The sequence below is a fragment of the Mesocricetus auratus genome, unplaced genomic scaffold, assembly GCF_017639785.1.
Source record: "Mesocricetus auratus isolate SY011 unplaced genomic scaffold, BCM_Maur_2.0 Super-Scaffold_4256, whole genome shotgun sequence".
NCBI lineage: Eukaryota > Metazoa > Chordata > Mammalia > Rodentia > Cricetidae > Mesocricetus > Mesocricetus auratus.
In genome coordinates, this window is record NW_024429182.1 from 112,767,495 (window position 1) to 112,780,891 (window position 13,397).

Below are 13,397 nucleotides of genomic sequence, written 5' to 3' on the forward strand. Positions count from 1 at the left end.
TTGGGCTTACTTTAGCATTTTGCTTTGCAAGTGTCTCAGGCACAGTCAGGGGAAGGCCTCTCCATCTGCAGAGCCCTGGGCCTCCAGCTTCACACCTACATGGGTGGCGCTCTGGGGCCCCTTCCTCCCTGATCTCAGTTCTATTCTTCCAATGTAAGTCCTTCCCACTTGTGGTTTCCTTTCCATTCCCTCACCCCGTTTGGTTGGCTTCTGTGAAGCCCGCTGTGAAGACAGGGTCTGACATCAACCATAGAGCTTCTTCCTCCTAAGCTCACATCCTGGATGGTAAGCTCACACACTGGATGGTAAGCTCACACACTGGATGGTAAGCTCACACACTGGATGGTAAGCTCACACACTGGATGGTAAGCTCACACACTGGATGGTAGGCTCACATACTGGATGGTAAGCTCACACACTGGATGATAAGCTCACATACTGGATGGTAAGCTCACAGACTGGATGGTAAGCTCACACACTGGATGGTAAGCTCACACACTGGATGGTAAGCTCACACACTGGATGGTAAGCTCACACACTGGATGGTAGGCTCACATACTGGATGGTAAGCTCACATACTGGATGGTAAGCTCACACACTGGATGGTAAGCTCACACACTGGATGATAAGCTCACACACTGGATGGTAAGCTCACACACTGGATGGTAAGCTCACATACTGGATGGTAAGCTCACAGACTGGATGGTAAGCTCACACACTGGATGGTAAGCTCACACACTGGATGGTAGGCTCACATACTGGATGGTAGGCTCACATACTGGATGGTAGGCTCACACACTGGATGATAAGCTCACACACTGGATGATAAGCTCACACACTGGATGGTAAGCTCACACACTGGATGGTAGGCTCACATACTGGATGGTAAGCTCACAGACTGGATGGTAAGCTCACACACTGGATGGTAGGCTCACACACTGGATGGTAGGCTCACATACTGGATGGCCCCCGCCAACTCATCCTCTAGCGTCCTGCCCGCCTCCTTCCAGGCAGCTCTTCGCCTCTCTGTCTCAGGACCCAGGGTCCTCCAAACCCAGCACACTGCCTCTTCTCTCAGCAGCCTTGCCCTCACACCACTCCCACCCAGTTGCTCAGGACAAAGCTCAGCATCCCTTAGGCACAGACCACATGACAGGCCCTCCTGGAACACCTTCACAAGATGCCACGGTGCCTCCCTGCTTTCTTCCGTCATCCATGCCCCCTCCTATCTGATGGTTACATATGTTCCCTTGCTGGGTCTCTGCCTCTGTTGTCATTTTACTCCAAGCCTTTGTAAAGGAAGGAAGGAAGGAAAGAAGAAAGAAAGGAAGGAAGGAAGGAAGGAAGGAAGGAAGGAAGGAAGGAAGGAAGGAAGGAAGGAAATGAAAAGAAAAGAAAAAGAAAGAGAAAGAAAAAACTGGGCTTAGTCACATGTCTCATTAAAACTTGCCAACAACAGTCCATGTATCTAGAGTGAAATACACATTTCTTCCCATAGCTTCTGGTCCTATTCCATGCTCCTTCAGACAAAATTCTTCAGACTCACTAGCTTCTCTTGCCTTCTTGAATATTCTCTTTCCCATTTTCTGAGCATGACTGAGCCATCCCCTGGCTAGAATACTACCCTCTACTCTTCACATGACTGATATCTTTCAACTCATGTCATCCATGAGATCTTACCAGTGACTAAGAAAGAGGTCCAAACGTCCTTCACTCCTTTTTTCTCCTTTTCCGTGTGTCATTTCTCTTGTCCACTTCATCTTTTTTTACCTCCTTCACTGCAACCTGTGGACAGACCCCATGCCTATGCTTGTGGGCATCATCTCCATGCGGGTAGATTTGAACCAAGCTACCTAAGCAGACTAGAACTTGCAGCAGGTGACTCCCTTCCATTTGGGGATAATGTGCTTTGTGCCATATTTGCTACATGTGTGGATGTGAGGGTAACTTTGCCTGGCCAACTTCAGGCACTGTTGGTTTCATCTTTCTGGGTGCATGAATGTGCATCTCTCCTGGTGATGGGCCTGTCATCCTGTTTCCAGAAACTATTTAGATCCTTCTTCATGTGTCCCCAACCGTACCCCATGAATACTGTCATCATGTGTTTCCTAGTAGACAATGGGATAAGAAAGTTTTGAGTGTCAACTAGCACCACTGCCATCATGATGAATCGAGTCTAAACAGAAAGAATGGGTGTGAAGGAGGAGCCTGCTCTAAGTTTCTTCTGTTTGACCACTTGGCACACTGACTGAAAAGGGGATTCTGGGGCGGATAAACTTTTCTGGCCCCTGGGAACTCTAAACTCAGACCTTGTGTGTGTTCCATGGGCTTCCTGTCTGGGCAGTTCAGTGCTTTTGTTTAAAACCAGAGTTCAAGGGCTGACTCAGCTTTCTTAAGAACAAACCACTTCCCTTTATCAACATTGGTCCTCCTTCATTGTTGGTGGCCAGTGCCCAAAGAACACAAACTCAGGCCAAGTCTGGGTGTGCCTTGGGATGTCTTTATGGCTGTACAGTTGCTGCCCATGTGTCCTGGACCTGAGCCAGGACATCCACCTCTGATGCCACAACCTTGGTTTCCCTTTCACTAATGGGATGAGGTAGATAGTCTCAATACAAGTTATTGAAGTTGCCTTATCAGGGTGAGGTGAGATGTTCAACTCCTTTTTCTTTTCAAACCTCCTAAGTTCTCGAGGCATCTGTAGTTTACATAGTCAAATATGACACAGGATAGAGTGGAGCCCAGGTGAGATGTGAGTAGATCTCTGGAGGCCCTGATCTTGCTGTTATGACCCAGGACAGGATGGATGGATGGCAGGTGATGGTGACAATGATGATGGTTTATGGTCATCACTGATGTTAACAGTGATGATTATAGTGGTAGTGATGGTGATAATGATAATGACTATGACAATTATAATGACTATGGGGCGGTATTGGTGGTGATTGTGATAATGATGGCGATGGCAATAGCTGTGGTGATAATAGTGATTGTGGTGGTGATGATGATGGTGATAGTGGTGGTGGTAATGATGATAGTAATGATCATGATGCTAAAGATGATGGTGATGGTAGTGATTATGACAGGTGACTGTGAGGTTATGATGGTGATGGCAATAATTGTGGTCGTGATGGAGACTAGTGTGATGATATTGACAATAATTGTGAGGTGATGTTAATAGTAACGATTGTAATGGTGATGATTGTAATAGGAATGATGGGGGTGAGGGTGATAATGGTGATAGTAATGGTGGTATTTTGAATAAGAACGGCCCCCATAGGCTCATGTATTTGAATTCTTGGTCATTAGGAAGTCCTGCTACTTGACATGGATTAGGAGGTGTGGCCTTGTTGGAGTAGGTGTGACCTATTGGAGGGAGTATGTCACTGGGGGTGACCTTTGGGGTTTCAAATGCTCAAGGCAGGCCCAGTGTCTCCCTCTTTACCTGCTGCCTGTGGTTTCAAAGATAGAGCTCTCAGCTACTTTCCAGCACCATGTCTGCCTTATTGCCACCATGCTTCATGCCAGGATGATAATGAACTAAACCTCGGAACTGTAAGCAAGCTGGCCATAATTAAGTGTTTTCCTTTATAAGACAGTAGTGATGGTGATAATTAAGGTTATGGTAATGGTGATGATGGGGATGGTGATGATGATGATGGTGATGATGATACCCATGTTTTCATGAAGACCGAAGCTAAGCTAGGTTTTATTATCTTTGCAGTCTTTTGTGTTACTTGCCCCACACTTGAGTGAAGCACAGTAGGATGCATCACTCTGGACTTAGACCTGGATCATATTGACACCCTGCTGACATACGTAGTTCAATCCCCCCCGTCACGTTTCAGCTTTCTTGCCTACACACGGCTGCTTTCTGCAAGGAGAGCCAACAGTCTCATTTGCCAGCATCACACCTACCCTCCAACTCTTTCAAAAACTTCATTTCCCTTCTGGAACCCTTCATTCAAGTCAGAACATCAACAATAGGTCCCAACTCCTAGCCCTCCTAGTAAGCCCCTGCCAATTTGATTGTGAGTTTGTAGCAGATTCTGCTGGGTGACAGGTACTTTGGAATAAAGCATTCACCATGGCAATGGGGACTCTAGACTGGGTGTTAAGGTTGTTTAAGCAAGGATTCAGACCATGCTCTTCCTTGCCTGTGGTGACAAAGCCTCAGCAGGTGTCTATCAGCTCTGAAGCTCATGTTCCTAATACACTCCCCTTGGGTGCAATTTTCTTTCAAAGCACCACACTGGGGGTGGGCTTTGAGGTTTCAAAAGCCCCTCCCTTTCTCCCCCCACCCTTCTCTCTGCTTGTGGATCAGGATATAACTTTCAGCTACTTCTCCAGCACCATGTCTGTCTGCTGCCATGCTCTCTGCCATGACGATAATGCATTAAGCCTCTGAAACTATAAGCTCCTTACATGTGCTTTGCCAAGACCCATGGTATCTCTTCACAGCAGTGGAACAGTGACTAGACATGGGCCAGCTTTCTATGAGTCAGCATCCTCTGAGCAGGCCAGCTCTACCTCACCCCCAGTGGTGACAAAGAAGATCTCTGTCTCTTCCAGCTTTCTACCTGGCTCTTTGATCACTCATTTATTTCTGAAGAGGGTCTTGTCTGATACTCTGCAGAGACAGTGGGGGAGAAGTCACCTGGCTGCTTTTGCTCCAGTCTGGGATGACCACTGCCATGAAGCCAGCTTGTGAGATATGCTATAGGCACTGGGCTGGGCTATGTGAGCCTCAGCTCACCATGTCCCCAGGCTCTGTGCAGTGTGGTAGAAACTGCAGACTCGCAGTGGGCAGCAGGATGCAAATGCAATAATGTTAGGAGGAGTCTGACCTTGCCAGCCTCTAGAATCTGGCCCTGCTCTTGTCAGCAATCCATCTGAGATCACACCCAGGAAGACTGAAGACTTCCGTTTCCGGGATGTAAGGCTGTGCTTGCCTACAAAAAGGACTTCTGCTGGCCTTACCTTGTCCTTGGGGACAATCACAGCCAGGCGAGGTCTGTTGGTCCTTCCTATAGCTTCTCTCTCTCCCACTTCTTTCTCTTTGTGAGACCAACACCTGGATGCTTCCAGCTGCCAGTGGGCGGATGTCTTTGCACACCTTTGTATTGGGTGAGTGAACAGAGGAAAAAAAAAGCAAGCTGTCCCCAGAGAGATGAGCTTGTAACTTGGACATAAGATCATAGTTCCTGTCACCTCTTTGCCACCAGAGCTGTCTTGGAGAACTTAATTAATTTCTTTGCATCCTGGTATTGTCATATTTAAATAGTGAAGCCACCAGACCTTTGCTGGGCTACACTACAGGGTGTCCATGAAAGTACATTGGAAACCATGCCGCAACATGAAAGTAGGGGCAGATCAATACATACACATAAATAATGCATACAGACCTACCATTTTATTCCACCTCCTTCCTGAGAGTTTGATTCATTTTACAATGTCAAACAGAGGTTAAAATCTTATGTGAATTAAGCCCATCTAAGAAATGAGTCCATGATGCATTGTAGCTGCATACCTCTATGAGACAAGCTACTCCAAAGAATACTAGCATCTAATCCTAATGAAGCCCAAGGGGGGAGAAAAAAAAAAGAAAATGAAGAAATACAGCTCTTATGGTGTGCTCACCATCTGATTTGTATTCACTGAATTAGAAGCATTGACTGTTACTGGTCCCTCACCCGAGATGGCAGAATGACCCGAGGGCAGTGCCCTCCCTGTTTCAAGGGACGCAGATGAAGTGAGAGCTTAGCTTCTACCTGTCACTCTTACTCTCGTAGCCCCCCTTGCTGTGGTTGGAAGCAGCCCGCCTATTCTGAGGTCCTGCTGGCCTTCTCAGCAACCGGCCACACTGCCTAGCCATTCCTCTTCCTCCTCCTGCTGACTTCCTTGTCCAAATGTTTTTGCAGGTGGTTAAGCTGAAGGGCCAAGTGCTGTCGGTCATGTATCGGTTCCGCACCAAGAACCGGGAGTGGCTGTTGATCCGTACCAGCAGCTTCACCTTCCAGAACCCCTATTCCGATGAGATCGAGTACGTCATCTGCACCAACACCAACGTCAAGTACGTGCACAGCCCCCTCTTCCGCTGGTTATTCACATAGGAGTTGCATCCTGAGCTGCTTTGCTTGAGGCTCGCTTCTCCCACGGCCTCTAGCTGCAGTCCAAAACCCCTACAGGGTGAAGGAGGAAGAAAAGGGGAGATTCTGGGTCCCTGTTACTGTGGGGTACATGCATCCCTCCCATGTCAGGTCAGGGTACCAAAGTCTCCATTCTGTTCTTTTCCTCGTGACACCAAGCCAAGCAGAGAAGAGCTCGCCAGTGCCCACCTCCGCATCCTATTATGCTGTCCACTCCTGGTCCTGCTGGAGCTAGTGGGTGGAAGAAGGGGACTGGGCTTCTTGAAGCTCTGGCCAAGGTCAGGCAGTTGTTGCAGCACCTAGGACCACCACCTAAGTACCCCTACTCCTGGCCCAGGGCCCCTACTTTTGTACTCATTCTATATCCGTGGAATTGGCAGATAGACCTGAGTTCTCCCTTGGCTTTGTAATCTCACATAAGTCACCTCCTCTCTTACCCATAGTTTCCTCTTCTGTGACATGGAGTGATGGCCCTCTTTTTGTGTGTGTATGGGCATGGGCATGTATTTGGAAGCCAGGGGCTGATATCTGAAGTCTTCCTTAGTTGCTCTCCCTTACCTGTTGAGATGGAGTCTTCTACTGAACTTGGAGCTCACAGGTTTGTCCAGGCTCGGAACCAGTACCTGCTTCCCAGTGCTGGGATCACATGAGCACCGCTGAGCCTGGATTAATTGTCTACATGCATGCTGGGAATCCAACACAGCTTGTCATGCTTTACTGACTGTGTCACCTCCCCATCCCATGGCCCCTCCTTTCCAGAGATAAGCTTAGATCTGTGGGACAGACTTGTGGACCTCAGTGCCTTCTATATGCTATAGCGAGCATGGCTGTGGGCAGGAGTTGCCTCTTCACATTAAATATAGAGGGAATACAGATGAAATCTGATTACAGATGCTTCCGTTTACACTATTTCGAGCCTTTTTTTTTTTGAGACAGGGTCTTACTTTGTAACCCTGGCTAACCTAGACCTCACTATATAGGCAAAGCTGACCTAGAAGTCTCAATGGTCTACCTGCCCCTCCATTTTCTGAAATTTGACTTTACTGTGTTGTGAAAGTGATGCACATTTAAGGGAAACCAAGCATTGGACTTGAATCTGCTCCTTCCCTATGCTGGCAATGTTCTACAGGATTCCAAGCTGTTGCCGTAAGCGGCGGCTGCACTTAACCACACATCCCTGAGAGAAAACAGCTCTCACTCTAGCATGTGTTGCTAAGCTTGAAGCCATGAGTTCGGGACACTGATGCTTTTTTGGTTGGTAATACCACACAGTTATGCTAGGTTCATCAGGTGTAACCCTGGTGTGACCTACAGGACATCTATCTGTACCCAGAAAGGAACATACACGTGCAGACACGTGGACACAAAGGTGTCCCAGTGAGCTAAAGCACCTGGAAGCCAGGTCTAGGATGAAAAGGATGTGGCATGAGGCTGACATACTGCTCTTGTGTCAGCCGCTCATGGCATTGGACCTCCCGACCTCCGTTTCCCGTTTCAGTCAGGGTTGGTCCTGAGCCCATGACCTTCTTGTCCCCATCTCCTGATACCAGGGGATCCTTCTAAGGACCTACCCTGCCTCTCCATCAGAACATTTTTTTTGTCCAGGCCTTGTTGAGTCACTGCTGCCATTCAGTTTGACCCAGCCCCTTGCAGCCTAGCTCTCACGCTAGCCCAACAGCTGCCAGCATGCCGTCTGGAGCACAGAACTCTTGCTCCCAGGTACTTTTCCCTCAGCTGTCTTCTGGACCAGCTTTCCTTCTAGACATCTTCTCCCTTTCTGTAGTTGGTACAACTGGATTCTTCTTCTACCCCATCTGCTGGTCAACCCTGTAAATGGAATAGAAGAAATAGGAGAATCCATAGATCCAGATGGGCAAAAGATGATCTTATCTCAATTTTCTATGTCTTCTTCTTTGTCTTGGGTTTTTGATCAGATTGAGGGTGTTCCATTTCTTCCACTCAATGCCACAATGACCACAGAGACCAGTGATGCACCCTTGAGTATCTAGTCCTAGGTCTGACTAAAATAATGAAGGTTGAGAAATGGGAACAGAGCCAAGCATGGGGCCAGGGAAGTCCTGGTTGCTGCTGTGTTAGAGGTCTAAGTGGCTATGAGCGGGGTTCTGAGGTGCTTACAAACTGGGGGTACCAGGTCCTTGTCAGGAGAGAGATAAGAAGGACAGTGCCAGCCCTGTCCTGCTTAGCACCTGTGCAAGCCAGATCTCTGCCCTTAGGCTTGTCTCTCCCAATATGGCTCCATACTTGCCAATTTAGGCTGCCTAGCCAAGTACTCATAGAAATAGACAAACACACCAACTACTCAGAGTCCTGGACACTGTTCTAGAATCTTCCTCCTTTGGATGCCAACAGGTTGGCTGGTCGTTAGGGAAAGCCACCTCCTCTCTGGATTCTGCCTCCTTCTCTGCCCCTCATCTTTCTTTGTTCCTTTACAATACAAAGTTGGGTACACAGGCCTATAGACAGCAGGGGCCCTGAGGTGCCTACTCCCTGTGGGTGAGGTTGTTTCCTGCGCTTTGAGGGTGCCATCTGTGCTGAACCATCAACCCTCATTCTCCCTGTCAATGAAGCTGCTTCTGTCCCACATCAGAGTCACCCTGTCATAGTAACAGCCCTGATCTTGGCTGTGCACTCAGCAGCTTTCTAGATTTGGGTGAAAGAGCAGAATGATGCTCCTTGTTGGGGGAGGCTTGTCACTCTTCCAGTCTTTATAAACCTGCTGTCAGAGTCACATGTTTGGCCACAACTAATGAAGTTTATACTCCCTGATCACCATGACCGGACATGTCCTGTGCCAGTCAAGTTGCCTGCATTACCTTTCGTATTCTTAGGGGGGAACTTGGTACCGGGAGGTCTAAGGCTTGGGCTTCAAAACCATGAGAACATGGGTAGGGAGGGACAGGAGACAGAGGACAGTGGACAATACAGAGCATGAAGAGGACAAAACCAGTCCCCCAGGAGGCAGCCCTGACATGAGGCCTGGAAGCAAGGTCACTCTCCTCTGCAAGCCAGCCCCAGCTGAGAGGGTTGGCCTTCCTTTCTGAAAGGCAGGCAGTGTTGTGAAGACAGAAAAGCGGTTTGTTCCGGGGTGGGCCATCCTGCTGACCCAGGCCAGTCATCCTCAGCAGGTCCTGGAGGTTGTGCAGCTCCATGAGACACCTGCAACAGCTGCGGCCACAGGACATCAGGTTTCTAAGCCAGGTGTTCCATGGCAGACTGAGAAGCTCACTGAGGACGGTAGAGGGCAGTGCTGGCCACACATGTGAGCAGACAGCCTTTCTTGCATTCGAGAGGTCAGCTTTGCCAGCAGATGAGCCAGCTAGTTAGGAAAGATCCTCCAATGCCCTGTGCTTGCTTGGCGGGAGGAGGAGGGGGAGTTGCTTTCGGTAGCCTTCAGCTGAGAGCATCCAAAAGCAACTTCCTGAAGAAGTGAAGCAAGCACTGGGTGTTTAGCATTTGTGCTAAGCTACTGAAAAGGCTCTTTGTCACCCCTGACTACCTCCCGTTCCCTCCACACAGATGGAAGCCCAGAAAAACACACTGATGCAACACACTGGGTGCACATCTCTGAGCTGTGCCAAGTCTTGGTTTTAGGGAATTGATTCTCTGAGAGACCAGTCCCGGGCTGACTAGGTATCATTCATGTTCATCTTTCCACATTTGCTCAGCCTCCCTCCCTGACTTTCATTTCCCTACCCCTCATCAGGGGACTGACACACAGTTCTCCTTGGGCCAAGCATTAATTTGAGCTTGTTTCAGGTTTTCATGACACAAGTTCCTGGTGTGTGTGTACATGCACATGTACATGTGTGCATCCATGTGTGTGTATTCATGAGTACAGATAGATGTATGTGTCCTGTGTGAGTACAAACACGAGTTCTTAAAGTCCCACCATACCCAAAATCCAGCTGGTCAATGGTCGTACATTCTTTGTGATAGCAGTGGTCACCTGCTTGGTAGTAGGTGGGAACTGTGGAGGAGTGGATGCAGAAGGAAGCAGGAGATTGTATGCTATCTCTGCAGCAGTTAGAGTGCAAACTGTAGCCCCAGAGCCTACGGAGCATGCCCAGGAGGCAGCCTTGAGTTAGTTCTGGAAGCAAAGGCACTATCCTCATCTGTCTTCCTGGCTGGAGCTGCCTTTCTGCAAAGCAGGCACAACCTCCGACCAATGAAGGGCTGAGACTCTTCCAGTTCCCGGCTCCAAAGCCAAGGATCGTTTTGGTCCCTGCCTCTACTTCCTCTTGGAGGAGACCCTGAGAACCAGGACTCCAGGTACTTCTCAGGACCCTAGCACACTTCCTCCTCTGCCCCTGTAGAGGCCTTGGTAACCTCTTAGGTGATGGTCACCTTCATCAGGCCGCTGTCGAGACAACCCACATGGCCATTTCTGTAAACAGACAGACATTTCCTACCCTGACCAAGTCAACGCCAGGTGTCCAGAGGGCAGAGGGAAAAGTACAAGGTCCACAGCCCTGCAGAATTGAATTTGAGTCCCTTCTTTGCTTCATTCTAGCTGGGTAAACTACTTAAGCTTGCTGAGCCTCATTTCCATTATCTGATAATTGATAGTATTATATTGTAAATATAAAAATGTTAGCCAAGCACTGGTGATCTATCTGTCTTCAGTTCAGATATTAGCAGCCTGCCAGTGAGCCATCATGCTTCCCCAAGATGCACGGGAAACAAAGTCGATAATGGAGTAAGAACAAGGAAGGACAGTGATGCTTCTTTTATAGTTATGATTATATTGATTCTTTTAAAAATATTTAAGAAAAGGTCTCATGTTGCCTGGGCTGACCTTGAATATAACTACCGATTCTCCTGCCTCCGTATCCCTAGTGCTGGATTACAGGTACTGGGAATTAAGCCTACAGTTTCATGCATGCTTGGCAAGCACTCTGTCAACTCCATTACATCCTAACACTCTCTTTAAAGTTTTTGAAATCTCAATTGGTTTTGAAAATTGTTCTTGGTGCTCTGCTTTGCTGATGTGAGAGGCACGGGCTTCCACTGTCTGGTGAGACTTCACTGTCTGGTGGGACTTCACTGTCTGGTGGGACTTCACTGTCTGGTGGAACTTCACATGCCTCCAAGTCCATCCTTGCCTTTGTCCCTGGGCTCTTGAACCACAGTGAGAAATCCTTCACTCCCTTGGAACCTTCTTCTCATCTGTCCTCCCCTGGAGACCCAGCTCCACCAGAGCAGGAATCTGGGAGTTGTGAATCATCAGAACTGGACTTGGGTATGGGGGTTTTCTTTGCCTCAGCATAGTTCACTGAATGGACTTTTGAGTTTGATTCCCAAGGAGCTGCTCAGCAGGGCCACCAACAGAGCCTCCTCACTGGGGTATCTAGAACTGAGTTCCTTACACTCGGCCTTGTTTGTAGCATCTGAGTTGTGGGCTTTGCTGTTTCCTGAAAGCAGTCCAGTCTCCCTATTTTAAAACAGGAAGCATCTCCTTACTTTAAAATCTGGCTTTTCCCAGAACCCCAGCAAGACAGCCTGGTAGCGTAGGAGGAGCCTGACAGAGTGGGAGGAGCCTAGAAGAGTAGGAGGAGCCAACCACCTTGGACTTACCCTGAAGTCAGATCCTGCTGTACTCTAAGCAGAACATCTCTGACCTAACTTTAGCCTTCCGCTCCAGCTTTCTTGACTTTAGCTTGTGGATGAAATAACCTCCATGAGAATCCAGTGTGAGGCACGAATAAGAAAATGTACGCTCCAATGGCAGGAGTGCACACTACAATCAGCAGCTTTGAAGTGCTAAACCAACTGCTTTCCTGAATTTTGCTTTTTAAACAATTTCAGTACTGTGGTTTTTTTCTACCCTGCATAAAGCAAAAGTCATTTGAAGAAGCTTATTGTCTGAGCCAGGCATGGCAGTGCCTGTCTGTCCCCCTAGAGGTGGAGAGGCTGGATCAGGAGGATCAAGAGTTCCAGGCCAGTCTAGGGTGCACACCAAGACCCTGTCTGGGATTAGAATGTGAAGCTAAGGAGATGGCCCAGTGGATACAGCAGAGTACAAGCACGACAGCCTGCGTTTGCATCCCCAGCATCCATGTGAATAGCTTAGCATAACCGTGGAGCTACTGGGGCAGGAACAGGTGGATGCCTGGAGCTCACTGGCAAGCCAGTCTAGCTAACTGGTGAGCTCTGGGTTTGGTGAAGGACCCTGCCTCAAAGGATAAGGTGAAACACAACTGAGGAGGACTCCTGATGCCAGCCTCTGGCTTCTACATGCGCATACACACACCCACAGAACACACCACACACACACACACACATACACACACACACACGCACACACACACACACACACACACACACACACACACACCTTACCTTACCTTTTCAACAGCGCGTGTAGAAATACAGGGGTTGGAGTAAAATAAAAGTGGAAAGCCTTTTAGAGATCTGTTGATCATGGGCTACGTGGTGACTTTGAGGAGTGCGATTTCTACCTTAGTCCCACTGACCCCAAATTTCTGTTCCTCACACTTTGTTGACTTATTGTTTCACAGGCAGCTTCAGCAACAGCAGGCAGAACTGGAGGTTCACCAGCGAGATGGGCTGTCATCGTACGATTTATCTCAGGTGAATTTCTGGAAAACTCTTTTCTGTTTGGCACTGAGAGGACTGAAAATTAACTCACCCTAGAATCCCCACTCTAAACTAAACTAAACCAAACTAAACTAAAACTACACACATTCCCCACATCCCAAGGCACTCTGTTCCATTCAGCCTCGAGGGTGCTAATAGTATTTGGTCCCTATTGTCCCTGTAGCTCTTCCTTCCTGAAGTGAGACACATGGAGCAGGAAGTAGGTCGAAAGCAGATGATGAGCTATGGTCGGCCCACACTGTGTATCTCTAGGGACAGTGGGAAATCTCAGCGTGGACCTCAGTCTCACAGGTGCAGCCAGCAAATGCAAGCTCTGGACTTGGGTTCTCTGGCTTCCTAGCCATCTCTCTCACCTTTGCTCCCATGCCTGTTTTGCTTTAACATTTCTCTTCCTATCATACTCTGTGTCTCTCCTTTCTTCCTCTGATCTCCTGTGGTCCCTCATCTCTCCTCCTGTCTCTGTTCCTACTTCTGACAGCTGGCCATCAGGGAAACTGACATGGGTTGGCACCTGACCTTATTCCCAAATTAACCTTTAAGCTCTCTTCCTGATGATTATAATGGGTTGGTTCTTTTACATCAGTCTCTAAGAAAGTAGCCATTGTGACT

The 13,397-nt window shown here is 48.4% G+C and overlaps 1 protein-coding gene and 1 long non-coding RNA gene across 10 annotated transcripts in view; one reads left to right on the forward strand and one right to left on the reverse strand.

The window, feature by feature from the left end:
• Arnt2 (aryl hydrocarbon receptor nuclear translocator 2) overlaps nt 1–13,397 on the forward strand; it is a 148,849-nt gene that overhangs the window by 113,312 nt on the left and 22,140 nt on the right. For all 9 annotated transcript variants that reach the window (XM_005077855.4, XM_013118935.3, XM_013118934.3 and 6 more), the window contains exons 12-13: nt 5,922–6,073; nt 12,689–12,761. In XM_005077855.4, coding sequence (XP_005077912.1) covers nt 5,922–6,073; nt 12,689–12,761 — 225 coding nt within the window. The remainder of the gene's footprint in view (nt 1–5,921; nt 6,074–12,688; nt 12,762–13,397) is intronic.
• On the reverse strand, nt 5,392–10,559 carry LOC121133162. Its single transcript, XR_005869931.1, has 2 exons — nt 7,721–10,559; nt 5,392–6,182 (listed from the first exon to the last, which is right to left on the reverse strand). It is a non-coding gene; the product is annotated as an uncharacterized LOC121133162 (long non-coding RNA).